This window comes from Andrena cerasifolii, chromosome 15 (genome assembly GCF_050908995.1).
Source record: "Andrena cerasifolii isolate SP2316 chromosome 15, iyAndCera1_principal, whole genome shotgun sequence".
Classification (NCBI taxonomy): domain Eukaryota; kingdom Metazoa; phylum Arthropoda; class Insecta; order Hymenoptera; family Andrenidae; genus Andrena; species Andrena cerasifolii.
Genome location: NC_135132.1, coordinates 2,696,514 through 2,723,874, shown reverse-complemented (window position 1 = coordinate 2,723,874; position 27,361 = coordinate 2,696,514). Strand labels below are relative to the sequence as shown.

Here is a 27,361-nt window from a genome sequence, read left to right as displayed (position 1 = left end):
TTTCTTAATTTCTTTATTTTTTGTCTTCTTTGTATGCGTTATATTTCGGTCGTGTCTAACAGCAAATATAGAAATTTTAATTTTCATTAGTGTTAAAACTTTAAATGGCGCAAGGTTGAGCTAACTACCAAACTGTGACGTCATTCGGGCCTTTACGACCAATCGCTTTTACCGGAAAAGTTTTATCCATTTTGTATTATTTTATATTATAATTTATGAATATATGTCAAACGAGTTAGATTTTGTACAGTTTTATTCAATATATGGACCACAACTTTCGTCAACGACCATACCACGCTGGAAAAACACCAGTTCTCGTCTGATCACTGAAGTTAAGCGGCATTGGGCGTGGTTAGTACTTGGATGGGTGACCGCTTGGGAATACCGCGTGTCGTTGGCATTTTTTTTTTCTCTGCTCCTATTTTATTTATACCTCCTGCTTTTATTTATTCCCACAAAATTACCTTTTTTCTACAAAAAAGGTTCAAAAACATGCGCCAAGTATGCGCGCGCGCGCAGACGAACAAAAAAAACCTGTCGTAAATTTATTAATGTGCTATATTTACCTTTACAAAACTAATGATATACAAAAATTGCGCCAATTATAACAACGACTGCTTGTACAAACAATTGAATTTAAATTGAATAAAAGATTCATCATTGGAAGAAACAAAGAAGATAATAATATTAAGTAGATATATTTTTATAGAAATAAATATTTCAATACCAATAAATATTTTATTCAAAATACTTGGCGCTGCGAAACCAAAAAAATGTTAATTGTCTTGGTGTAAATAATAAAATAAGACAAGATACCACTGAGACAAGAAAGAAAGAAAAATATTAATGCAATTTATACATATTTATTCAGTTTAGTAACACCAATTCGGAGCGCAGCGCCAAGTATTTCGAATAAAATATTTATTGGTATTGAAATATTTATTTCTATAAAAATATATCTGCAAAAATATTGGCGCAATTTTTGTATATCATTAGTTTTGTAAAGGTAAATATAGCACATTAATAAATTTACAACAGTTTTTTTTTGTTCGTCTGCGCGCGCGCGTATACTTGGCGCACTTTTTTGTACCTTTTTTTTAAAAAAATGTAATTTTGTGGGATAAATAAAAGCAGGAGGTATAAATAAAATAGGAGGAGAGAAAAAAAAATGCCAACAACACGCGGTATTCCCAAGCGGTCACCCATCCAAGTACTAACCACGCCCAATGCCGCTTAACTTCAGTGATCAGACGAGAACTGGTGTTTTTCCGGCGTAGAATGGTCGTTGACGAAAATTGTATTCCATATATTGAATAAAACTGTGCAAGACTGTGTACAATGCTCGTTTGACATATATTCATAAATTATAATATAAAATAATAAAAAATGGATAAAACTTTTCCGGTAAAAGCGATTACACGTAAAGGCCCGAATGACGTCACAGTTTGGTATTTAGCTCAACCTTGCACTATTTAAAGTTTTAACACTAATGAAAATAAAAATTTCTATATTTGCTGTTAGACACGACCGAAATATAACGCATACAAAGGCAAAAAAAAGAAAAAAAAGGAAGAAGAAAAGAAAGATAAAATAAAGAGAAGTATATGAACACGTTCGTACATACATGACAAAGATGAAAAAAGAAAGAGATTTGAATTTAGTACTTATGTTCACCAGGAATATTTAAGCTTTTCATTGCAACATTGTTTAGAACTTTCTTATCATTTTCAAAGACTCTGTGTAACATTTTATAGAAATTTTACCGCTTCTCCCATAAGAGCCTGTGTATAAGAGCGCAACTTTGATTTCAATTTTTTCAAAAACCGTCCAGTCAGTCGACTTGAAATTTTGACACAATGCGGATTACACTTTGAACATTAGATTAAAACACTTTTCAAAGCTTTCTTATCATTTGTATTCCGATATGGAACCTCCTTAAGAAATGGTGCCATAGCAGCCCGTTCTGCCAAGGCCTCTTCATAGTTACAGCATTTGCGGGACTAAAAATATCTCAGAGATTACTGGACCCATTTGAATAAACTTTTGCGCGAATTTTCTTCAGACTATAATCGACGTGCGTTACGAAAAGTAGCACGTTTCAATTTTCTTACGAAAAGTAGCACGTTTGTCTTCGTTCTGACGAAAACTATCACGTTTCTGTTTTCGCTGCGAAAACTAGCACGTTTGAGCGGTTTGCCACTAAAAGTAGCATGTTCGGGTTTACCCCGCGGTCGCAATTCCCCCACTCTCCCTTACTTAAATTATGTAGATTAAAATTGCCATATGTGTTGTCTTTTGGAGATTAGATGGAATTATTATTTATTAAACAATATTTTCAACAGTTGGATTCTTTTAAACTGACCACGCGCTGAAACGTGATAGTTTCTGCAGTATAATCCAAAACGTGCTATTCTTCGTGGCCAAACCGGAAAATATGTTAGTTTTCGCTGTAAATTCCCAAATGTGCTATTTAATGTTTTCGCAAACGCGTGTACGTGTATGTTTATAAGCTTGTTTTAAACACGCAGAAAAAATTTGGAGTTAAAATATCACATTCATGACTCATTTTTCCGAAAAGCTAAATGGAAAAGAAAACCAATCGGAAGTATCTAAAAATTAATTTCTACTTTTTTAAATGAATTTACATTTTTCGATATCTGAATGTGCATAATTATCATTCTTATATTACATGCATTTATTACGTCACCGAAATCTGTAAATTTATTCTTTTGTTAAAGAACAAATTAAGGAAGCTCATTTTACCCCGAGGTTCACTTTGCCCCGGTTTCCCCTACCGCAAATGCTGTAATTATGAACAGGCCTTGGTAGATGGAGCTGCTAAGGCACAATTTCTTAATATACTTTTTGAAAGGAATATCTACAGCTTAATTTATACACACCAAGGTGTATATCTTGATTTTTAAATATGACGTTTCTTTATATGAAAAAAACTCGTAAAAATTACCCTATTTTCCGACCTGTCAAGGGTATTCAACTCCTTAAAGCGCGGGATTTCTGAAATATATTCCATTTACACGGTTTAAGATGCTAAGTCTGGTGTTTCAAATTGCAGTTTGAAATTGCTCAGGAAAATGTTCGAAGTTCGAATACCTGCACTGATCCGAGCTTTCCAGATAAGTTAGAAAGAAATTGATGCCATTGATTCACTTAAAGTGGACGTAAAATGTCATTTTACTATTCATCATTTTGAAACGAAGGTGATAATGCAAGGTAGCGTTGCTCGCTGAGGGAAAGCCTTGGGTTTTTCCCCGATTCCGGATTTCAATAGTTCGGAACACCGTGTGGCGTGTCTAACTGTGAAAGTGGCCTGCACATTTTGCAAATACACGGGTTATTAATTACTTCGATAAAAAAATAAACTTATAGAGAAAAAGGAAGTTTAAAAAAATTACTTGAAATTATCAGATTCAATATTGTTTCATAAGGACAGTTTTACATTGTCGATGTCGTGCCGAATAATCTGCGAAAATATTTGATACGCTATGTTGGAAGAAGGTATGGGAAATGAAAGAAAGTAGAACAAGTTATAAGAATATAATAACGTTTATTATGCAATTATGTTATTGTAGAAATAATTTCAAAAGATACAAAAGGAAGAGGATAGTAATCAATAAGGAATATTCATATCGAATTCCTCCTTATGATAAATAAGAACGTCTTTGAACGCCATGTTGGGTCCATCATAGTTGTAGTCATAAACCGGCTTATCCAGAGGGAAGCCAAATGGTTTCTCGTCAAGCTTGTAATTACCCCATATTCTAGAAGTATACACTTGTTCTGCAGACACTGGGCTCACGTACACGAATAATTGGAATGGCATTCCTTCCCTCTTGCCTTTTGGCAACAACAGTCTCTCTGGGAAGCCGGAAATCCTTTCGTTGTAAGTGAATTCTTCGCCGTCGTCGAGGGACTTCATTAGTCTGTGATAGAACAATTCGCTCGGTTCTTGATCGGGGCTTAAGAAGAAGCAGTTTCGGCTACTACGCACAATCTTGTTTGTTCCAGCGTTCACTGTTGAAAAATTTGAATAAATATTAATAAATTATCTAAATTATAATGACATTTCGCCAAAGCACAGATTCCAAAGGTGAGGGCGAACTGAACAAATGTTTCTCAGCAAAAGCGACTGCTTAGTAAAGCCTATCTATCTTAAAACGATATTTCGCCAAAGCACTCAGAGTGTTAATATTCGAATATGTACCATTTGGTACCATTAGGTCTGGGTTAGGTACCATTAGGTTCTCCCCAGGGAAGTCCCCGAGTCTTCGGGGAATCGGTGCGGAGTATGCATCAACATCATGCGCGTGAGGGGGGGGCAAGCGGACGAATCGCTAGCTTGCTCCCGCATCAAGTCCTCCTCCTCAGGCGCGCTACTCCGCATCCGAGGACGACCACCGTGGAGTTTTAGTGGGTGCAAGCCCCACATAACCCCTGACCCTCCCCCGAGGGTTAGGGGTATCCGTTAGGGATTTCTCCACGTTAAAAAAAAGGTACCATTAGGTACCATTAGGTCTAGGTTAGGTACCATTAGGTACCATTAGGTCTGGGTTAGGTACCATTAGGTACCATTAGGTCTGGATTAGGTATCATTAGGTCTGGATTAGGTACCATTAGGTACCATTAGGTACCATATTCGAATATTAACACTCTGAGCGCTTTGGCGAAATATCGTTTCAAGATAGATAGGCTTTTCTAAGCAGTCGCTTTTGCTGAGAAACATTTGTTCAGTTCGCTCTCACCTTTGGAATACGTGCGGACAGCAATAAAAATATTAAGTTTTTATATTTCTCATTGGATCTGCCTGAGAGTATTACCAATGAATGAATGAGGCTTTCTCGATTAATATCAGTACAAACACAGCCATATTTGGAATATTTTTAGTTATACGTAATTCGAATTATTTTATGTATAATTAAGAATAGTCCAAGTGAGGTCGTGTTTGAACTCCTTTTCATCAGGAAATCCTCGCCAACCAAATGATAAAGTTCTCGTAAAGATTTAATAAATAATATTGAAATATAACTTTTAATTATTTGATGACTCATGGCTCGGTTCCGAGCGGGCGAAATAAAAAGCAATCTCCGAGCTCGAGTTGATTTCAAAGTAAACATGCAGGGATACTTAAACAATAATTTCGATACTTTCCAAAAAGAATCGACGTGAAATCACACCAAAGTCAGGTAACTGTTCAAATTCTTTCAGCGTGAAAACACGTCGACGCCACTGAAAGTGGTAAGAATTGCACAAAATTATAGGTAGCATTTATTTCTATTCTACTCTTGATGAATCATGTCTATTGTCATAGAATTGCGTTAATTTTTAAGGAATACAATAGCACGGAATCAATATATGCGAAGTGGGGAAATTTAATCACAGTTGAAATTCGTAAGTTAATATGTAAGAAAATATGAGTTTGGGAGAGATTCATATTGCTAAGTTATCAACAAATCCAAATACTTGGACAGAAGAACTATGGTGATGTATCGATTTTGCACAAAGTATGGATAATTATTAATAAATATTAGTAGGAAATTTTGGCTTAATTTGTTATTGAAAAATGTACTATTCATAATAGCACATAGTGCACGTGAATAAATGTACCTGTTAGATAAGAAGAGGAATGTATTTATATTTCTTCAAGATTATGTGCATTGGAAAATGTTTAATTAAAAATTTATTTGGTATTTTAACATCATCGATGAAAATGAAATGTTACCAAAATAACTTTATGAAAAGGGAAAGATCAAATTGATATTTCTTTTGCGCTTGATATAATCAGTCAATAGATGAAACAATGTTAAAGTACATATATGAAAAATGAAGTACTTACAGTCAACCATCCAATTGTCAATTTCGTAGAAATCTTCAAGATTTTGTGGGAGTTCCATTAACTTGTGGTGGGAGTCATATTTTGGTCCAAGGAAGATCCTTATTGATGCCTTCATTGGGTTAGCAGTATTAATTGCCATGTGGAAGTTGAATGGCTTGTGATTCAGACGATACTGTCTGATTTTGATTAAAGACTTTTCAGCTTCAGCTTGACTCTCAACCAATAAACCGTTACTAATCGATGCGTCAAATTGATCGAAGTAAGTAATTAATTTGTCAACAGTGAAAGACTCAATGACCAAACTTGGATAAAGAATGTCTTCCTTGCTGTATGGCTGCTGGTGCATCTTGTAGCTGTAAATGTCGAGTAACCATGATTACCATTAATATTGTTTATCTTCTAGAGATTGAATGAATTTTGTATAAAATCGTTACATTTTCACTTCAAATAACTTCAATTCTTAGAAGCTCAAAGATAAGTGGACATTGTATATTAAACAAATAAAATGATGAAAAGTGCTATTATTTTAAAATAACACATCACAGATAGTTTTTATTGTTAAACAATGCAAAGTAGTTTCATTTCGTTAAGATTGTAAGCAATTTGTTTATATATGAAAGGAGTTTAATGCTCATAATTAAATTGAGAAAGTGAGTTTCTTCACAGAAATTTTTCAATTCTTATTGCCAAAAATTACAGATTATTGTATGTATAGGGAGATATATTGAACAATAGTGAGGTTATAATGTAAATGGGAAGTACAGAATTTTGTGAGATGTCTTGGGTCAGCCAACTAATAATCATGCCTCGGTACTAGATTTCCTGAGAAACTTCGAATCAGAAATTTCGTTTATGCTCATATTATGCGCGCTATAAAGTGGTGAGGGCCAGTGGCTCCATCTACGTTTGCAATCTCTTTCTAGGCATGCGCATTGTAGGCTTCAATATTGCTATACACTCGTTATAAGTCCGTCGAACGCGGCTGGCGGCGAGCGTACAGCGCGTTGTGGACACTATTCCGCGCGGCCAATGGCGCGAGTGAGAAAACCCAAGAGCGAGCGGGAGGAAATGGAAGAGCCTCTCGCTCGCTCATTGGGTTTTATTACTCTCGTCCGAAGGATTCCAAGAAATGGTGGGGATAGTCGCCGGGCATACAACGTACGGTAGACACGAGCTTAAAACGAGTGTGTACTGTATATGTAAATTATATTCATACAGGGTGATTCATAAATGCATGTTAATACTTCGGGAAATAAAGAGTGACCCAAAAATGAGGCCCTTTTTAGCCTCTTTTTGGTCCCACGATTTTGCAACTGAATTTTGTGTCAAATGATACCGTATGATGAGACATCAATCACAACAAATTTTCAAGTTGGGGTGACAATTAAAAAAACCGAAATTCAGCATTAACTCTGCAAATTTGTGCAAAAATTATTTCAAATACAAAATTAATAAAAATTATTTCAAATACAAAATTAATAAAAAATATTTCAAATACAAAATTAATAAAAAATATTTCAAATACAAAATTAGTAAATAAATATTTCAAGTAATGAATTATTTTAATTATTTTAATAATACTACTTTAAAATATTTTTGAAAAAGTTAGTTTGATTTGTGGTAAGACCAAATAAATCATTTCAAAACATTTTTTTACTTAAGTCAACTGTTTCAAATGAAATCACAAAAGATCCTGAGTTTGAAAAAACTATTTTCTGAATAGGTATGCCGAAAACAGCAATATAATGTTGCGAACGAATAACGCAAAGTGCAATATTGAAATCGTGAAATAATCACTTTGTGTTAAAATTTAACAGAAAGGCACCCGCATCATTTACGCGATCCTTTCAAAAGATGCTTATATAAATATAAAATAAATTAAGAAATCATTAGTAACCAAATACCGAAATAATTCAGAGGAAAATCTTGCTTATTCAAATTAAAATAACGCGCGAGTGTTTGTAAACAACATTTTGTTAAATATGGTACAACATTATTTGAATAATCATCTCTAAAAGATTTCATTCAAATAATGCCCAGGCCTGTAACTCTGTACCAAAAAGTAATTTTTCGGTCTGTGCTGAGGAACAATAAATATTGTCTCTTACCTTTTATAGTAATCAACTATTCTCTTGTAAAGACGATAGAACGCAGGGTCCCTCATGGAAGAGCTCAATATTTCCAAAGCGCTAGGCACAATTTGGTAACTATTCGTAGCCTCTGGATTAAAACCAAGGATCTTCCTGCCGAAGGTATCGATGTTTCCGTAAAACTGCAAATTCTTGGAATCGGCGTTACCTTCGATTATGTTGCCGAGCATATTTAATCCTTCTGGAGTGTAAATATTGATCATTTTACCGTCGGTAGACAATATGAAACCTGAATCGATTGCACCAGATACTCTGGACTCCATATCCATAATTTCCTGCAATGATTGAAGTCAAATTGATAAATTAAAATGTGATTCAATTCGAATTGCTAAATAATTGGCAATGATTTAAATAACTATGGAACTACAGTACTAGTAAACGAAAATCTAAACAATAGTTATGATTTTATTGGCTCTCTACAGTGGTCTCATTTAAATATCAACAGTGTTTCTATGATTGAAATGAAATTTTGAAGTGATTTCGCTTAAATCTCCATCTGATTTAATATTCAAATTAATTTTCATCTTGGAATACAATGACTATTATTCTGTAGCAATCGAAGCCAGAATAACTGTGTGACAATTAAACCGAAATAATTGTACAACAATAACTTAAAGTTACAAAGTAATTGCAAGCAAAAATCACAAGTTGTAATATCATGAGTTTCAGTATTCATAAAATATTGGATTCAGTCTATTACATTTTGATAATTTTCATCTATTTATTAGCTGTTAATAAATTAGTTCAGCGAACCATCTACATTCTTAAGAATGGAACCAATTTTTCAACATTAATTTACATTTAACACTATGGCTTTCATCAAATGCGAAACTTATGAGTGTGATACTAAATAAAGAAAAAGAGGAAGGGCCGTTTCATCACCGAATAAGAAACAGAAAGGAATTTTTAATTAGTCTTCCCCCAGATGATCCGAAATGGCTGCCACGTGCAGTGAATTATATGAATGTACAACACGTTGAGTACCACAGTGAAATTTGAGGCTTTTGTTGAAATTGTAGAAATCAACAAAAATTTCAAAACTCTATCATAGGGAAATTGAAATTAGATTAAATTCTTTGTAGTTTCAGCCTCTTGATTCATTTGTCTTATGCTAATATCTAGTCGAGGGGCATACAACTCCCTTTTTAGAAATTTTGATTTCCCAATAATAGTATCAATTGGGGAATCCCATTCTTTGGGCTAAAAACATAGCGAAATTTTAGATTTTTTTTTTTAGAAACTAGCGATTCGAATAATCTGAAATTTGGACCACGTTTTTGTGCATGTTTGAAGAAGTTGTAGTTTTTTTTATATTAATTTTTAATAATAAATATAGGAGTTATGAATGATCAACCATCACGCCGTCGTTGTTCGCTGGTGTGCACGATATTTTTGTAACCACTGAACCGTTTACCTTCAAATTTGGCCTGTATTTCCAACAAACATTACTTTACACTTTGGTGACCCAGGATACCGATAAGTTATATACTTCATTGATTACATAAGAAAACTGGCGCAAAATTGTATAGCAAATGTTAAAGTTTCAGACCTTTCAATTTGAAAACTCTCCACACTCCTCAAACAATTTTGGTTTTTTTCTGGCTCACCAAATTATGGCTACATATGTATACAGTGAAACGCCGTTTCATTTTTCGGTTTTAGATTACCAGGAAGATAAATATCATGCACACCAACGGACGACGAATTTTGCGCGCGGTGATGGTCGATCATGCATAACTACTATATTTATGGTTAAAAATTAATAAAAAAAAAACTATTACTTCCTCAAAGATGCATCAAAATATGGTCCACATTTCAGATGAATCAAATCGCTAGTTTCTTTAAAAAAAAATCCCCAATTTCGCTATGTTTTTAGCCCAAAGAATAGGATTCCCCCTTAATACCATAGATCAGGAGTGTCGAACTTCCCCACTCCGAGAGCCGCACGAGTCGGGCCCCGTGTCAGCCGGTTCCCCCACTTATTTTTCCCCCGGCGTTGCACGAGACCCGGCAGGGAGAGAGTGCGGCGCCCGGAGGAGAAATTCATCAGAGTGAAGTAGGCGTGGAGGGGGACGTTCTCCTACGGCTCTGCGGAGCAGGCGAAGAGGAGAGGGAGCCACTGCGGCTCGGGAGCCGCTAGTTGAACATCCCTCCCATAGACCACCGATGACCCATGTGGCACAGAACTTACTGCAAATTTGTTATCAACTAGTTTCCAGTTACCTTCATGTATTTGAACTTGTTCTGAGGCACGGGACTCCACTGCGGCCGCTGAGGTAGTGGCAATCCATTTTGATATGTCATAGAGGGGTAGTAACCAGCGTAGAACGGTCTTTGCCAATCGAAGTCCCCAATCTTTGGCAAGTCGTTTGACAATCTTTCCAGATTGTATCTGTTAATCAGTTGTTTGTGTCCATACAGGTATTCCTCTCCGCGGTAATTAGGGAAGTAATAATTCTTGGAATTCATCCAGAATGGATAGTTCTGACGGAAATAGAAGTAATATGCGCTCAGGCCGATATCTTCTGTGAAGTAGTTCAACTTGTTCTCCATATCGTATTCACGGTTAAGGTACCAGCCGGAATAGTTAGCTGGGATTATGTATGTGTCGTATCCTGCAGATTTCTGTGTGTCTGAAAATAAGTTTCAGATGTTACTTAACGTCCCTAACGAAAGGAATGCTCGAGGTTTGGGTTTTTACCAATATTGTTATATAATGCACAACGTGGACTGTATTTTATTAAATGCTTGGGATGGACTATTCAAAATCTTATGAGGAAACCACGTTCAAAGTCTTGTCATTTCCAGATCCTGTATCTAGATCTGTAGGATAGAACGAAAGGAGTTTAAACCAGGGTTCGAAAGGGTTCTGGAACTTTTCAATAGGATCTATTTGAATCATAGACCGTGGAACTTATAAAACATAAATATAAAAATTTCTCTATAACAGGAACAGATATTTTGTTCATCACTATTAAAAAAGTTCTCAATCGTTGTAACAAATACTGAATACTATTCAATGAATAGTACTGCAACAATAATAAATAATTTTTACAGTTAAATTGATATTCCGAGTGTGCTATTTATTGTAATATTTACCTACGCAGATAATTTCTACGCAGATATTATAGAATTTTTGTGTATTTTGGTTCATGTAAGTTATAAAAAAAAAATGTTATTTGGGTATTATTCTTGACAAGTTCTCTTTTCTGTTCAATACTTCTTATGAAACTATTAATTACTTACGTTATGATTTTCATACCTTTTATTAAATAATCACGAAGATTATGATAGTATATTGTTAAATAAAATTAGTAGTTAATAGTTTAGTACTTTTTTAATAAATGTTCTAATGTAACTGTGTCCATGGAACTTTTATTACATAGGTTCTAAAATATCTGTTCCATGAGAACACTTTCTAAAGAAGTTCCTAAGGTAACATTTCTTTCAATAATAATTCCACAGGAACAGATATTTTCTTAAACAAAACATATAAGTTCTAACAGAATTTTGTTAAAAATAAGAGTTCCAGAACTTTTTCGATTCCTGGTTTAAACAACTAATCCCAGCAGCAAATACGAGAATTCAGCCTCCACTACTTCCTACTGCACCGCATGGGGTTTACTCCTGGCAACCCTGCTCCCCATGTAACCACTGAGGTAACCACTGAACACTAGCATAACTCAGCGTAAAAACTGTCTATACATAGGATGTTCATTCCGGGTAAGAACACGCAACGAATAACATTTCTGAAACTACTGGAAAACAAGCGACCCCTTTACGATCATCGACTGGTCAGCATTCCAAAAGGGATAGTATGCGAGACAGAAACTAAATACATATTCACTTTTGAGTAATATGCAATTTGTATTTTTCTATCTGGACAAGAATATTTGCAACGTATTCGCGGGTTTTTCCTGATGAAAATCAAAACAAACACGACGCAATTCAGACAAGTTTCAGCTCCGCTTGTAACATGTAACGGCAGTGGCGGATTTAACAGGGCGGCCGATGAGCAGTTGTCGCCTTTGTCCCTGCCCAGAGGGCCCCCCAAGGCCCCATTCTTAAAAAACATTATGATTTTATCCAAACTATATATTTTTTTCAGTGCTACTATACTTAGCCCGTTTTTAGTAAACTACCTTTCCATTTTCCGAAAAATGGGCCCCTGTCCAGAAGGCCCACTTAAGGCCCCATTCTTAAAAAAAAAGAAATTATGATTTTATCCAAACTATATTTTTTCCTGTATTATTATACTGAGCCCTTTTTTAGTAAACTACCTATTCATTTTCCTGAAAAAGGGGTCCTACTTAGAAGGCCCCTCTAAGGCTCTATCTTCAAAAAAAAAATGTATGATTATATCCGAACACTATATTCTTTTCCCTGTACTATTATCAACACTTAGCTCGTTTCTAGTAAACTACCTTTTCATTTCCCCGAAGAAATGGGCCCCTCAGAATGTTTGTCACCTGGACCTTTTTTCTTAAATCTGCCACTGTGTAACGGTTTTATAATATCAATACATTTTTATACGATTGTTAGGAAATAAGCAGGAATTACTAATGGCAGAAATGTACGGAAATTAACATTGTTTTCTTCATTTTTCCAAAATTTACACACTTGAAATATTTCTATCATGTTTTATAAGTTCCCAATTTTTTAAATCTTAAATTAAAAACAAACCTTCCTTGCAAACGTTCGGTATGTACTCAATATATCTTTGACTGTAGAGTTTACACAGCAGACGATTAATTTAACTTTACTATTTAATTTTTTAATAAAATGACTAGTTGTAGAAAAGTATTAGGTACCAGTCTAAAACAATTACATATTGTAACTGGATTTCAGAATTGTCCGAATTGCGTCGTGTTCGTTTTATTTTCACCAGGAAAATCTCGCAGATACGTTAGAAAATTTCTAATCAAGTTAAAATAAAAAATATAAAAATTGTGTATCTCTAAAAATATAAAAAATATGTTTCTCTGGGGAGTCGTTTGGGGTTGTTAATTTACGAGCAGTCTTATAATTAGAGAGAATAGCATGTCCAAAATTTCAAGAGTTTCCAAAGGAACAAGAACGGGGAAAAACTTTATGTTCTTTCCAAATGTTCCACTCCCAGTGGATCTCTGAATTTAGTTAGCGAGCACTATCCTCTCCACGACTAGTGTAATCATCTGTACGATTACATCCCTATTATATATATACTAGCATCCCCGCCTCGGCTTAGCCCGAAATATTAGCGTGACTGATTCGCAATCTGTAAACTCGAGAGCCCTCGGCCACTTATTCCCGCCGCGGTGCTATTTCGCAAGCGAGAAGCGCTTCGCCCGGTCGCCGCCTGGCGGTCGCGTCGCGAACTACTATTATGTAAAAATCATTATTTAATCATTTAAATAAAATAAAAACGTTAGATCCTTCCTCTCGCCAAGACGAACAAAGTGATGTAACACACTTGTGGGTACAGTTCATATTTACCGAGCAACCGCATTTCAAAGTATGCGACTTCAATTTTATACAATAGTATAGATATATATGTGTAGTAACATTTGTTAGGGAACACTATTACTTTGGACCTCGATGTGGACCTGAGGTATTATGTGAGCAGAAATTGGTACAAATAGTGAGTAGAAATTCGGATCTGACATGGGGGCGGGGCCTAGCCAAGATGGCGCCGATATGGGTACAAGATACATGTATTGTATATACGATAATGTAGTTTTTTTGCGAAAATGTTCCTTTTTATGCAAAGTATTTGTGATTGGGCAGGTTCAAATCCCGCTCAGTGGAATTTTTGCAACGGCACGAGAACAGGCAGGGATTGATGTGTACCCAACGACCGCTTCTACTTTCCGCCACCAGATGTCATGGTGACGGATGTCAGATACGTACATCGCTATTTTTCGTGAGCAGAGATGCGGATATGTAGACCATTATATTTAATTACAAATTACTAATAGTTAAAGATCTTGAAATATCTTTCTTAAATAGTTTTCGACTGGTTGGTTTATTATTAAAGAATTAATCAATTACTCTGCAAATTTTGATCACAAACAGATTTTTTACACCTTCTTTCTGACGAGTAACCTCTTAAATGAGCAGAAATTGGGACATTTCACCTTAGTGAAAACAATTGAAACTCGGCAGATATTTTCATCTGTGCATATACTACATGCACAAAAAAATTGAAAACATTGCTACCATTTCTTCAACAATTTTTTCAGCTGTATTTTCCGTCAAGATCGCCTCTTTCCACGAGTACGTGTAAAATCAGAGAAAATTAAAATCGTTATAACTCAGCAACCGTGTAATGAATTCGATTAAAAATTTTGGAGCACACCAGAAAGATTAAAGAGAACAATCTCACAAATTTTCATCAACTTGGTACCATTTTGAAGATAGGTCCAATACATCCTTAAGAAGCCTATACATATTTAAAAACCCTCAACCGTATCTCGACGCCGAAGGAATCAAGTAATTCTCAATCGTCTGAGAATCGGTCATTGCAAGCTGACCCACGAGTATTTAATATCAGAAGAGTCTTCGTCACGGTTAAATACTTTTTGTATGAATGTCCTTTACAATCACGCCGAAGCAAATTTAATATTTCAGGCACTCTTCAAGCAGCGTTGTGCGACGAACGAACAGCAAGCGAAATAATTCGTTTTGTAACTTATATAAATTTATAAAATCAAATATAATTGCGGATCTATTAAAATAACAAATTATAAACAAGTAAATGTAAAGCGACACGAGTAGGATTAAGTACCAAATTTATAAACTTATGATGTTAATGCAACGTTAAATAAATAATTAATAAAAGAAAAAAGTATTCTGGGACTCTCTGACATCAGTTTCGATGCCTTCCAGAGAATATCGGCGGGAGAAGTTAATACAGTAGTCTTGAAAGTGCAATTACACTTCTTCAAAAATTCAGAAATCACATTTATAGAGAATTTAATATAATAAAGCAAATAACAAACATGAATCTTTCAATGACTGTTTGGTTATACTATGTCGCAAAATCTCAAAACATTAAATATTTTTAATTATTTTAATCCTTAGCATTCTCAACAGTGGGTTGAGTACTCAAATAAAAATGAGCAAGTTTATTGTAAATAAAAAAATACGGATAGAGACGAAGAAGAAAAGAAAGAAGAAGTAGGGAAGAAAACAAGCAAAGGAATAATTAAGTAAATAAATCAGATAATTACCCAGTTTACCAAAAATCTTGGCGTGGTGGGCTTTTTCAAGCACTTCCGAGTTGAAGAAGGCATAAGGGTACATTTCGTACGGCGCTGGCAGTTGAATATATTGAGTATCAGGTCTTCTAATTACTGCGTTGTAAAGGGCGAACATAAATTGGGCCTCGTTTATGTTAATCCTTGCCCAAAGTGCTGTCTTGTAGAAAATATCGAAGTCGTTCGCCGCGTAGAACACGTTGAACAGTGCCTCCATTTGTACAAGCATTTTCGGATAATAAATCGAAAACACCTCTCCTCGTGGAAGCATTCCGAATTGGTACATTTGCAGGAATTCCTTCACAGCCGTCTGAACGTATTTTTAACAAAATTTTCATTTAACTACAAATTATAGTCCTTTTTATAGAATTTTAATATACTTCATGTGGAATATGATTTTTCAAAACACAATTATTAACTCGGCGGGAGGCGCTACAGGGGTAAAATTTACCTAAGAGGCGCTAGTTGCGAAAATATGAAGACTGTTTTAGTTTTTGTTACAATTTTTTAAAGAACTTTAATGAGGATTTTAAGATATTTCATAAATTTTGTTTGATTCTTAAAACACTGTACTTTAACGTAAAAATTACAAAGTTAAAAAAAATATTCTGAAACCGTGGTTTTTTACGTTTCAATTTTGGGTATTTTTCACCCGGTAGCGACAACCTGTTACAATAAGGGGTGCGCCTCCAGCGGGGTTAAAAATGTTATGTGAGTTCAGTATAAAGACTTTTTATACAATTATTTGTATCGGCTGACTGATTTGTGAATCACAATAATCAGAAATTTTTTATTCTTCTGCGTGAAGTTATTTTTTTTATTTATTTTCTATTTCATTTGTAATGAGTAATAAATTTTTGCCTCGAGTCACTTGAATTACAAATTAATTTTCGTCTTTCATTTTTCAGTGCTACATGAAAATACTAATTCTACTAGCTAAAGACTGCAAAAAATTGAAGATCAAATGAAATATGAATTTTATATACGCAATTACATGATTTCAGTTACACAAATCGACATATGTACATATTCTATTAGAAAGAAAAATTAAGGAACAAAAAGTAATATCATTCTCAAAATTTTCGAAGCATTATTCTCCGAGGATATAATACAATTTCTGCGAAAACTGCTATTAACAAATGCAGGTAAAGAAAACTGTTACTAACCCGATTGCTGTAACTGTCCAAATTGTCCTGAATGCTCCATGCTCGACCCTCGTTGTACAATGGAATGTTCACCAGATTCGGCTGAGAAATGTGATACAGCAAATTGTAAACTTTCTTTTGCTTAATCAGAAACTCCTTGTCGGCAGCCTTGTTGTCATAATATTCTGCAGTTGCGAAGCCAACCGCCAGCAACCCCAGTAGCCAAAACCGTAACATGTTTGCCCGAAGTTGAAAACTCAATGGTCCTAAAGCGCGGATGCTCGGCGCACAGTCACTCTTATACTCCGCCATCCCCACCCCGTAGCGTTTATCCAAGATCGAACACCTCGCGTCCCTACGTTTCTACAATATCTTCGATTGTAGATTGCAAATTTGTTTTTAATTCGAACTCCATATAATTCTACACAGGGCAAGGTTTTGAAAATATAGTGTATGTTATTATCAATAGTTATCAATGTGATTTTCGATAACGGTGGTATTGCGATGATAATTGTATTTTGTGTTTATTATAGTATACAGGGTGTTTCACCTAACTCGACCACATGAAATATTTCTACTTTATTTAAAATTTCATGAAAATGTTTCCTACAAAATCTGCATAGCTTTGTGGGGGCTGGCGTATAGTAACAATAGTTCTGTTCTGTGAGTAGTGATTAATGAGACAAAAGTTTGTTTCTTTAAAGTCTTTTACTGGATCATTATTGACCTTGAAGAACTTACAGCATTTCGTTTAGAAAAATAAAGTAACTTCGTAACTCATTAACCCCTCCCAACAGGATACAATTATTGCCGCTATACGCTCACCCCCCCCCCCCCCCACAAAATTATGCAGCTTTTGACGGAACGATTTCTATGAAATTTAAAATATAGCAGAAATATTTCAGGTGATAACGTTAGGTGAAACACCCTGTATAAATTTTCATGTTGTACTCATAGTATTTGAGACGGATGCCTCTGGCTCTTGTATGTATTTAATAGAAGTTCTGTCTATATTTTAATATCCGCCTCATGGACTCATTCACCACTACATCAGGTGAAGTGAATAAAATAAAATATTTTCGACATTTCATTGCCACTATATAGTATTAATAACGTTGTTAGCAAATTTTTCAACTTCGATTTCTTTATTTTTTACGTATTTACTATGGTTTATTTAGAAGAGATGATTTCGGCGCACTGGTTCGGTCTATTGAATAAGCCTAACCCAGACCGAACCCAGACCTAACTCACAAGGAGAGTATTTTAGGTATCCACCTCCGATCATTTTGATTTTTGGATATGTTATAGAGGACCGAAAAATAAGAAATACGTGTTTTTTTTATTTTTCCCCGTTTTCATATTTGGGGGGAGAAAACTGCGTTCAAAGTTAGGGTTGAAAAATCATTTTTGTGGATTTTTGAAAATCTGGTGAGTCAGTCATATTTAGCATTCAAAGACACAAAATTCGTCCATTGACACTATTCCCCTATCTCTAATAGTTCTCGAGATATTCCACAAAAATGATTTTTCAACCCTAACTTTGAACGCAGTTTTCTCCCCCCAAATATGAAAACGGGGAAAAATAAAAAAACACGTATTTCTTATTTTTCGGTCCTCTATAACACATCCAAAAATCAAAATGATCGGAGGCGGACACCTAAAATGTAAGACCTTACCCAGACAATGAACGTGATAATTATTTAAAAGAAATATTTTCTTGTACAAAAGCATACGCAGTATTTTTCCGTTTATCTAACTTTCCTTGAAAAATGATTATAACCACTGACCGAAACGTTGGAATTTGATAAAAATTCGATATTCAATAGACCGAACCAGTGCACCGAAATCATTTGTTCTAATCAGAACAATTTTTACAGTCGAAATTCAAATTATATTATTTACTATGATTTATGGTTCAAACAGAATGAATCAGAAATAGAAACAGAATAAATCGTGTAGCGCTTTTACAAGCGTTTTCCACAAATAGGTACATATAGAGTTTTACTCTTTTGTATTATTATCTTATGTTTACTGAGAAAAAGGCTCATCAAGGATAAATACTAGTAACTTTAAAATTGGCCCCAGCCAACAATTTTGAAAAATTGATTTACTGCTTATTTTAGGCTCCTTTCGTTTAATTTGGATCACTTGCGTAATCGCGTAATCACATTTCGTAAAATAAAAAGTAATAATAATGTCTCTTCGTAATTCGGCGTTTCTGACTCAGTTCTATATATATATACACACACATTAAGTATTTGATAAAATCCATACTACTCTTGCACTTTAAACGTCTCATTACGTTAAACTGATTTTTCTTATCAATATTTTGTTTCTTCCAACGCAGAAAACTACAATCGTGTAAATAGCCAGTTATCTGCCCGAACTCGAAATCCGTTTGGCACTTTGACATCGACATGACTAAGGTATTGGTTCCGACCAAATTTATAACAAGCAAAGTGGCACAGTATAAACGACAAGAATAATCTGAATACTGTTGAAGAATTGGATTTACTATAATATAAAATATAATAATATTATAATTAGCTTCACTACTCGGCTTCGCCCGAAATTTAGATTCTGATTTTATAAAAGAAAAATTTTTTTTAAAATTTTTTTTTGGTAAAAATAGTCACATTTATCTGGATTAGCCAGGCATAATGAGCCGAGGTACATTTCTTGAACCCCAAGTTTACCGTTCGAAAGTTTTTAGGCGACAGACAAACACGCAAACGTACGAAACACTTTCTGCTTTATAGTATAAGTTATAGCGGTTTATTACGAAGAGTAGGGGCAGTATATAATACTAACAGAATAATAGTAAGTGTGTATGTAAAATTTGTAATTGTATTTGTTATTGTATTGTAATTGTAAATGTATGTGTTACTTATATGTGTGTCACTAATAACCTGTAGCAGTTGATGCGACAATAATAAGTAATAAAAAAAGCATTTGGCATGGATGTAATCAAGTTTTCACACTGTGATGGCAAAATTTGTTTCCATGACAACTTAATGGCTTCTAAAAGATCAGTCTTATTTTCTGTTTTTTTTCTCGCTTATAAATTGTTTCCAGAGTGCCCATCAATTTTCGATTGGACTTAAATCTGGGATATTTGCTGGCCATTTTATGGTTCTAAAGCCATTTTGTTGCAGGTAGTCTTAAACTTTTTCGCTTTCTTATGATTCGGATTTCAGGAAAAGTGTATTGAAAATAGAATACTGAGATGAAAACCACGAAGTAATTACCTAATTATGCATGTAAAAATGTTAGAAAATACTAGGTAATATAAATATTGAATAGATTATTCTTAATTTCTTTGCAAATTCCTAATGTTCGTTATTTTTTTTTCCAGAACTTCGGTCTGTTGCATATTTATTTCCAAGCAACACTTTATTTCTTCTTTATTTTTTATTATCCAATTAGCGAAGTTCTTAATTATTTTTGGTGTTTTTACTTTAAAATAGAACAATTTAACATTGCCACGCGATTCATATGTGTACCGTTTTATTTTGTATATAAAAGTATTGGTATTTCTCGTTAGTTTCGTATCTTTGTGTTTGGTTCCAAACTTATTGCCAGTATCCTCTCGTTATGGGCTCGCTTTAAACCCTGCGATAGCACTCGTCGCTAGCCCCACCATTTCTTAGAGCAGTGGTGAGCAACCTCTTGTCCGAAGTGGGCCACAAGTGGAAACCCACTACTCTACGCGGGCCGCAATATTAAATACATAAATATAACTAATCCAAGAATTTTAATTTATGGGCTGAATTTGTTATTCCTGACATTGATTTACAATAAAACGTTTTTTTTTTAAATTTGATGTACTGTTTATTAGTAATATATACCTACATATTATAATATAAACAGGTATATGTATGAAAATTTAAAAAAATGATCGTCGTAATCGACTCAATGACGAACGATTAAACAATTGTATTAGAAACCACTTAAAAGGGCATTAAATAATGTACCAAATAAACAGTTTTCAATTTTTTATCATAATTAAGTTAACAGAAATGAAAAAAATTAAATAAACGTAAAAAATATATAATTATACAATATTAGAAAGGGATAATTTTATCCTATTTTTTGGCGCAAAATTCATTCCGATATCTTTTACAGTTCGAAAGATATATGCCAATGTTCAGGCCGACCGCAGGTCAGCGGCAGGCGGGCCAAATGCGGGTTGCTCATCACTGGCTTAGAGTATTCAGACGAGCGGCCGCCGTCATTAAGCTACGATCAGAGTTGTGCAGAATTGCAATTGAATTACTCCATGAATTATAATTACAAAATAATTAAATTACATCGTGTTCAATTACATTGTAATTCATAATTCAACATTTCGGATGTGGCTGAAATTTGAATATGTTGTAGTCTTTAGGGGTATATAAACATATCTCGAAGGATTTTTGAGAATTTTAAAAAATGTCGATTTTACAGCTGTTTGAAGGTAAGTGCTATTTTTTTTTCAATAAATTATAACTATGGAAGTAGTAAACGGATGGAGATGAGGTTTGCGGCGATTTGTAGAAAAGACATTGAAGTTTTAAGAAAAAATTATTTCAGTTTCAGAAATAATTTTTTTAACCATTTTTGTGCAATTATTTTAAACAAATGCAGTTTTTTAACAACGGGCGCGATTTTAAAAATCTGGAAAAAAACAGAATATAGTTCTATCCTTCCCCTTCATGTTCTAATTGTCAAAAATATGGGCATTTTAAAATTGGCCTTGTAAAAATTGCCGAAAATTGACGCTGCGTCGCCCAGCAGCCCAGTACTTGCGGTAATATTCCGCAAATGGCACGTGTTTAAAGAAATGCACTGAAAAATTCGCTAAATTTCTAGCATTATTTTTTATATCAAAATAGCAAATTCATTAAAAATCATGAATCGTATTATTACGTTCTTTTAATAGTATTTTAATATATACGAATTTATGGATCCGGGACTTCAATTTTTCCTTTTTTTCCATTGCGCGAAACCACGCCGAGCTACGCGCCGTAGGAATGGTCAGCTCTAGGCTACCTGCATCACCAAATCGCTCATGGCTTGCAGACTCGCGATCGCTAAACAGATTTGACGAGCCTACAATCCTCACCGTGCCCCGCGCCGTGGGATTGTACCTTTACGTCGCTAAAGGCTCGCTCGCGCTCGTTTCCTGTCGCTCGCGGCATTGGCGCCTCGAAACCGTCCCCGCTACTCGCTAAGCGCTCGCCGCTAGCCCCGAGCCGCGAGTCGCTAAAGGCTCGCCCGCTCTCGTTTCCTGTCGCTCGCGGCATTGGCGCCTCGAAATCGTCTCCGCTACTCGCTAAGCGCTCGCCGCTGGCCCCGAGCCGCGAGTCGCTACGGAATCGCTAAAAATTCACGATAAAAGTCGTGCTGCTAGATCAAAATTCTTCACTCTCGAAGTGGGCATCCGACCGTTGATACAGTAATGGTGTGAGCGATATCTTTCCTTGCATTTGCAGATCATCTTCGCTATTCTTTTGAAAAAAAGCACGTACATATAATTCCATATAAAATTACAGACCACTTGCAGATAACTCCAGTGACCTATAACGCGCTAGATAACGTATAAGGTCACTCAAAATAAAGTGTTCAGTAACTTTCATTGAAGAATATTGGGAAGATACGCCAGGAACACGCGCACGCAGGCGCACACGCACGTATTGACTCGGGAATAATTCGTGCACGGTTAGGTTCGCCTCGATTGGCGTGCATAAACGTTTGTATACATTACTTTAACGATGCTTTATTTGTTATAAACAGCAGATAGATAATTGTGTAAAAACACGCTGTCGAGCGCTGATAGCTCTTATCGAATGGAATACTTGCTTTTACTTCAGATCATAGCACTCCTTTCCCTTATTAGTCTAGATTTTCTTAATAATTCATGACGATACTTTCGTCTGGGTGATAACTCGGTGATTTATGCCGGAAACGAAATTGCCCCGACTAAACAGCTGCTGCTTTATCATATGAATTCTTACGCTTACTGTTGGCGGGCATCTCCATGACAGTTTAGTATTATTAATTAGTTTCCAAACGATTCCTCCCACGATGGTTATTATATTCACAGAGATTCGAGGTGATTAAATGTACAATACAAAACAGATTTTTACACTTTTTCATAATGGTAATTTTGAAAGCCTGTATTTAGTCAGTATACTCAGGATGTTATCTTTGATTGCAGCACATTACCTTATCTACTAAAATGTAATTTGTCTAGTTTGAAATTTATGGGAACAATGTGTTTATCAAAAGTTTTATCAGCTTAATGTGCTTCTATCGACGTTCTTCTTTATAGACAATATAAATTGTCTACCTTCTACGTTTTTAAGTTTTATTTATACACGCAAAATTTTTCATTCCTCCATTCGTCATATTTTCTAATCCTAGCAAATTTAAAAATTTCAATTTTATAAATTGTTCACAGGTGAGACTATGGACAGGGTCAGTGGTACTTGGGCGAAATCGATCTTAAAATGTGGAGGTCGACAAGAATATGAACATAAACGAATCCTAAAATATTCGCCACCAAAATTTTAGGGTTAAATTGCACCGCTGAATCTTGAATCTTGAGGTCACTCTATTTGTCTCTGTTTTTAAAACCATCTATCCTTTAATCTTTTACTTATTTCCACTGCGATTTAATTTTTTTTATTGCACTCTTTATGATGTGTAATACAGTCATATTATCATTATAGTCGTTGTTATTGTAAAATTTTGAAGTTGCCAGATTGATTATTTTTTTTTTTAAACTGTAAATCTATATGAAAGGTATAAAAAGGTCTTGTAAATACGTCTTATGGTCAAGACAGACATTTAAGTATAACACGTTGAAGGTTGACAATGGACCACTACTTTTTTCCAATTATTAAACCATGTTTACACTTTTTCCATCTAAATTTCTTTCCCCTTAAGTCTGTAAAACTTAAAAGAACGTACATTCTTTTTGACATGAATTAACAAATTACGAACAATTTCCTTTATTTGTTCATATGATAAAATGACAAAAACACGTCTGGTGAATGTTATCATATTTTACATAGTCTTTATCTGCATTAACTGCACAATATATAGAAATATGTCTGAAGTCTGAAATGCAATTTGCATACAACTTGTTATAAGCAAACCACCCATTAATGTGTCTCCGTTTATAAAATCTTTTTAAGTGCATCATAATTAAAATGAAGGGTTATCAATTCATTACCAGATTTTTTTTAATCGCACGAAGCTGTGTAGGCAATCGGTGAATTAAGATATAAGATAAGCAATCGCACAGTTGTATTACGAGAGAACAAACTGTTGCAAAATTTTAAAATCCTAAAAACCTAATTGTAAAAAATCACTGATGAAAAATGCTATTCATGTCGATGTCTTATAGGACACGGAAAGTTTCCGATAATAATAACAATAGAGGTAATAACGTTCTCGATTCTGCCATTTCTTTATATTTTTAAAAATTTTGGAACGATCACTACACTTTTCATTGTGAAATAATAAAACTTATATAATAACTAAACTTCTGTTCAGCAGTTTTACAATAATGATTTATGATCTTTATGACCTACTATTACATTTTAAAATGCAAAATGTCATCTAGACACTAATAAATTCGTAAAAAGGAAATTACAAATTTAATAACTTTTTAGATACTGGGTTCTACTTAGTTTCTAAATTTTCCTTGCCTTTTGCTATTTGCCCTCCCTTAAACTGTTTTCGAATTTGCGAAACCTTCAAAGCATAGAAATATTATTTTGAGAAATATAATGTATTTATTATTACGCTTTTTTATTCTGTTCTCTATTTCATCGTTTCTTTTTGCAGCAATTTCATTAAAAGTAAAATAGTTTGAATATCTAATGTTCAATTTTTTAATAAATTGCTAATTCCTTTCTGTCGTTAATACTACCTATACAGTATGTTCAAAAATAGATGGCCCTTTTCTGTACATATGATGCCTGCCAAAATGAGCAATAAACTGTTAGTACACAAGAGTTTAAAAATCAAAAGTTTCCCAATTATAAGGTAGGTATCTTAAGTGTTATATATACAGGGTCTCCCACAATAAGTGGGGAAAATTTGAGGGGTGACTACAGCACAGCTAAATAATAAAAAAAATTATATAACCATATGTCCTGATTTTCTTTTCGAGTTGTAGGGGATTTGATTTTCAACAAACTGTATCTGCTTAATTTCATCAAGATATATTCGAAATGACCTCGCATCTGAATACAAACCTGCAGACGTCTTACTCTCTTCATATATACAGCTGTTGCTCGGATGTGCTGGAAACCTTATTCAATTCTTTCACGTCCGCCTAACGAAAGAATTTAAGAGTCTATGTACAACACACTGTAAGTGGCAAAAATCAAATTCTATAGTATAGTATTACCATTGGCACATAGAACATTTTCCGCTAAAAAGATTTTTAATAATTTTGGCACTTACAGTGTTTTCTACAAGGACTCTTCAATTGTCGCGATACAAAATTCGCTATTCTCGAAAACAAAGTCAAATAGGTCATATATTCCCCCTTATTCTGGGACACCCTGTATAAGTTATTGTCATTAAATTATTTTGTGTGGGGATAGTTAAAAAGCATGTGCAATATTTAATATTGCACAATATTAAAGGTTAAGTGGGGAGTCGAATCAATCAGCGCCTCCTCAGAATCATCCATGCACGGGCGAGGTTTTTCTTAGGATGGACACAGTCTAGATATGTATGATTGCCGATAAAAAAATAAGTGTCAAATATTTTTCGAGTACTATAATCCACGGAAATCTGTGGTGGCTCCTGCTAGTGATTTTACTCCGCGATAGGACTGGCAACAAATATTTTTCTTTCACTTTGTGATATAAACCATCACCAAAAAATTTTTCTCTGCCAACTAAGGTGGCAGGAAGCCATTTTTCGACATTTTATGGTGTCCACAATTGAGACTATCAGCGCAATAGTGGCGTATATCCGAAACATTTGCTTTGAGGTTATGGATAGTGAAATTATTAACGTTATAAAGTCTTTGCTTTAATTTCTATTTTTCTGTACATAGGTACGATATTCTAAAAAATATAATTCCTAAGGTGTGTATTATTAGTATACGTACAACTGTGAATGTATGAATATTAGAGAATTGGTATTGCGCGACGTAAATCAACAAACTGCTTAGTGCAAAAACCCGTTATTGTGATGCCATTTTGTGGATGTTTTTGGAAGGTTGTTCAGGCCACTATAAAATTAAGATTTTGCTGTATAAGAGATGGTTTAGGCTGAAATATCAATCCACCCAATATTGTGGGTTAGGCCACTATTGCGCTGATAGCCTCAATTAATAAAAAATTTTCAAATTTCAAACGTGTAAGGATTCTGCAGAATATTATCGTACATAATTGACACGCTGCTCTCAAGCGTTGTTCCGCTGAGGCACTGGCAGAATATACAGTACAGGTATAGTAAAAAAAATTGGTAAACCAACAATAAAAGAATTTGCCAAAAAAAATGTGTCCCTGGATCCCGGAGTATTATTTTCGGTATAAAAGTATTGGAGTTAAAAGATCGGAAACTAAAAAATTCGCGAGATATTTCAACGGTCGAAATTGTTTTCTATCTCTAACCGTTTTAAGGATATAGCTCCGCGAAATTACTCGAGACACCCTGTATAATAGCACGCTTTTGTGTAATTCCCATTAAATTATTATTATTATTACAGTTAGTTCCAGCTGTTGGCGAAAAAGTACCAGTAGGTGACGGTACGTTTCAGTGCTGTCCAGCGTAGGGGGCCCTCACGCGCCTGCTTCCCCTTCCAATCTTTCTTTCGCGCAACCTGCCTTCCGTTGTCAAGGAGACCGCTTTTTTTTAAATGTGTTTATTTTGCCATAAAGAATACGTAACAGTTTTTTATAAATGCTTACTAGGTATAAACACAGCCGAATTGGCACCTCGATTCAATAACAATATATACTAGGTATCAGTCTCTAACGAGCGCTCGTACTTAAACAAAATATAGGTACTTAATTTTTAATATATGTTAAATTGCACTTAGTTTGCTTTCCCTATCTTTTCAGTGATAGAGCAGTTGTACTGTGTTTTCCCTGGAGAAATCGGCTCTAAACCAGGGAGGTCACTTTGGTGTGAGCGTCTTAAGTATAATTCTAAACCTAATTAAATCTAACCTAGCCTAAATTAATCTAAGGATATGTACATGTGAAGGAGACCGCTCGACGCTGCGAAGGATACCTTGACGGGCTGGCCCAGCTAGCGTCTTCGCGGTTAGCGTCGCGCGGTGTAGACTAATTGTTTGCCTATAGAGTAAGTAGTTTTAAGTTACGCGCCTTGTGGGGCCATATTGAAGTATGTAACCAGGATTTGGCAACACCGCACAAGCAATACTACGAAAATATACAGTGAACGGTGACCACCTCAGATCGCTCTAAGATAGAAAAGCAAACGTGTCTTATCATTACCCAGATCCCTGAATCCTCCTTGTTTTAACTAAAAAGCCAACACGCGGTATCCCTGAAAATGCGGACGAGAGTGGGAGAAACTCGAGCGCACGTGCTGGTATATTTTATAGCGATACTATAGTTTGATTTTCGAGAGTTGAGACCTCGGGCGGAGCTGGCTTATTTGCGATGTTGCCGCTTATTCAGGCCCGTTAAGGGTGTTTCTCCTGCGTGGCGTTCACCCTACTCCCTGCGTCTTGACCAATAGTTTTCGTCTGCTTAGTCGTGAGTCCTTATCAGCCCTTACCTATTATTTGCTTTGTCGAGCATCCATCACTATCCTTTTCGAGAGGGCCCAACCAATGTCGTTTCCATAGTGACAGATACCTGTGCCGAATCTTATTGGAGAATTCGGAAGGTACGCGTCACACAGAATGAATGGCGGACAACTTAAAAAATACACCCCCGTATACTTACGCGGTGTTTCACCTAACTACTTTCACCTAGTGAAAGTCAACGAATT

General features: G+C 35.0%; 1 protein-coding gene and 2 non-coding genes across 3 annotated transcripts; 1 reads left to right on the top strand and 2 right to left on the bottom strand.

Annotated features, from left to right (window-relative positions):
• Positions 1 to 279: 279 nt before the first annotated feature.
• On the top strand, positions 280 to 400 carry LOC143377425 (5S ribosomal RNA). Its single transcript, XR_013087332.1, has one exon. It is a non-coding gene; the product is annotated as a 5S ribosomal RNA (ribosomal RNA).
• A 769-nt stretch (positions 401 to 1,169) lies between these two features.
• On the bottom strand, positions 1,170 to 1,290 carry LOC143377421 (5S ribosomal RNA). The gene has a single exon (XR_013087328.1). It is a non-coding gene; the product is annotated as a 5S ribosomal RNA (ribosomal RNA).
• Positions 1,291 to 3,551: 2,261 nt separating this feature from the next.
• Hex70a (hexamerin 70a) lies at positions 3,552 to 16,722 on the bottom strand. Its single transcript, XM_076828209.1, has 6 exons — positions 16,406 to 16,722; positions 15,213 to 15,549; positions 10,225 to 10,634; positions 7,960 to 8,276; positions 5,852 to 6,204; positions 3,552 to 4,032 (listed from the first exon to the last, which is right to left on the bottom strand). Exons 1-6 carry the CDS (start codon positions 16,694 to 16,696, stop codon positions 3,629 to 3,631), a joined length of 2,112 nt encoding a protein of 703 aa, XP_076684324.1. The 5' UTR covers positions 16,697 to 16,722; the 3' UTR covers positions 3,552 to 3,628.
• Between the last annotated feature and the right edge of the window lie 10,639 nt (positions 16,723 to 27,361).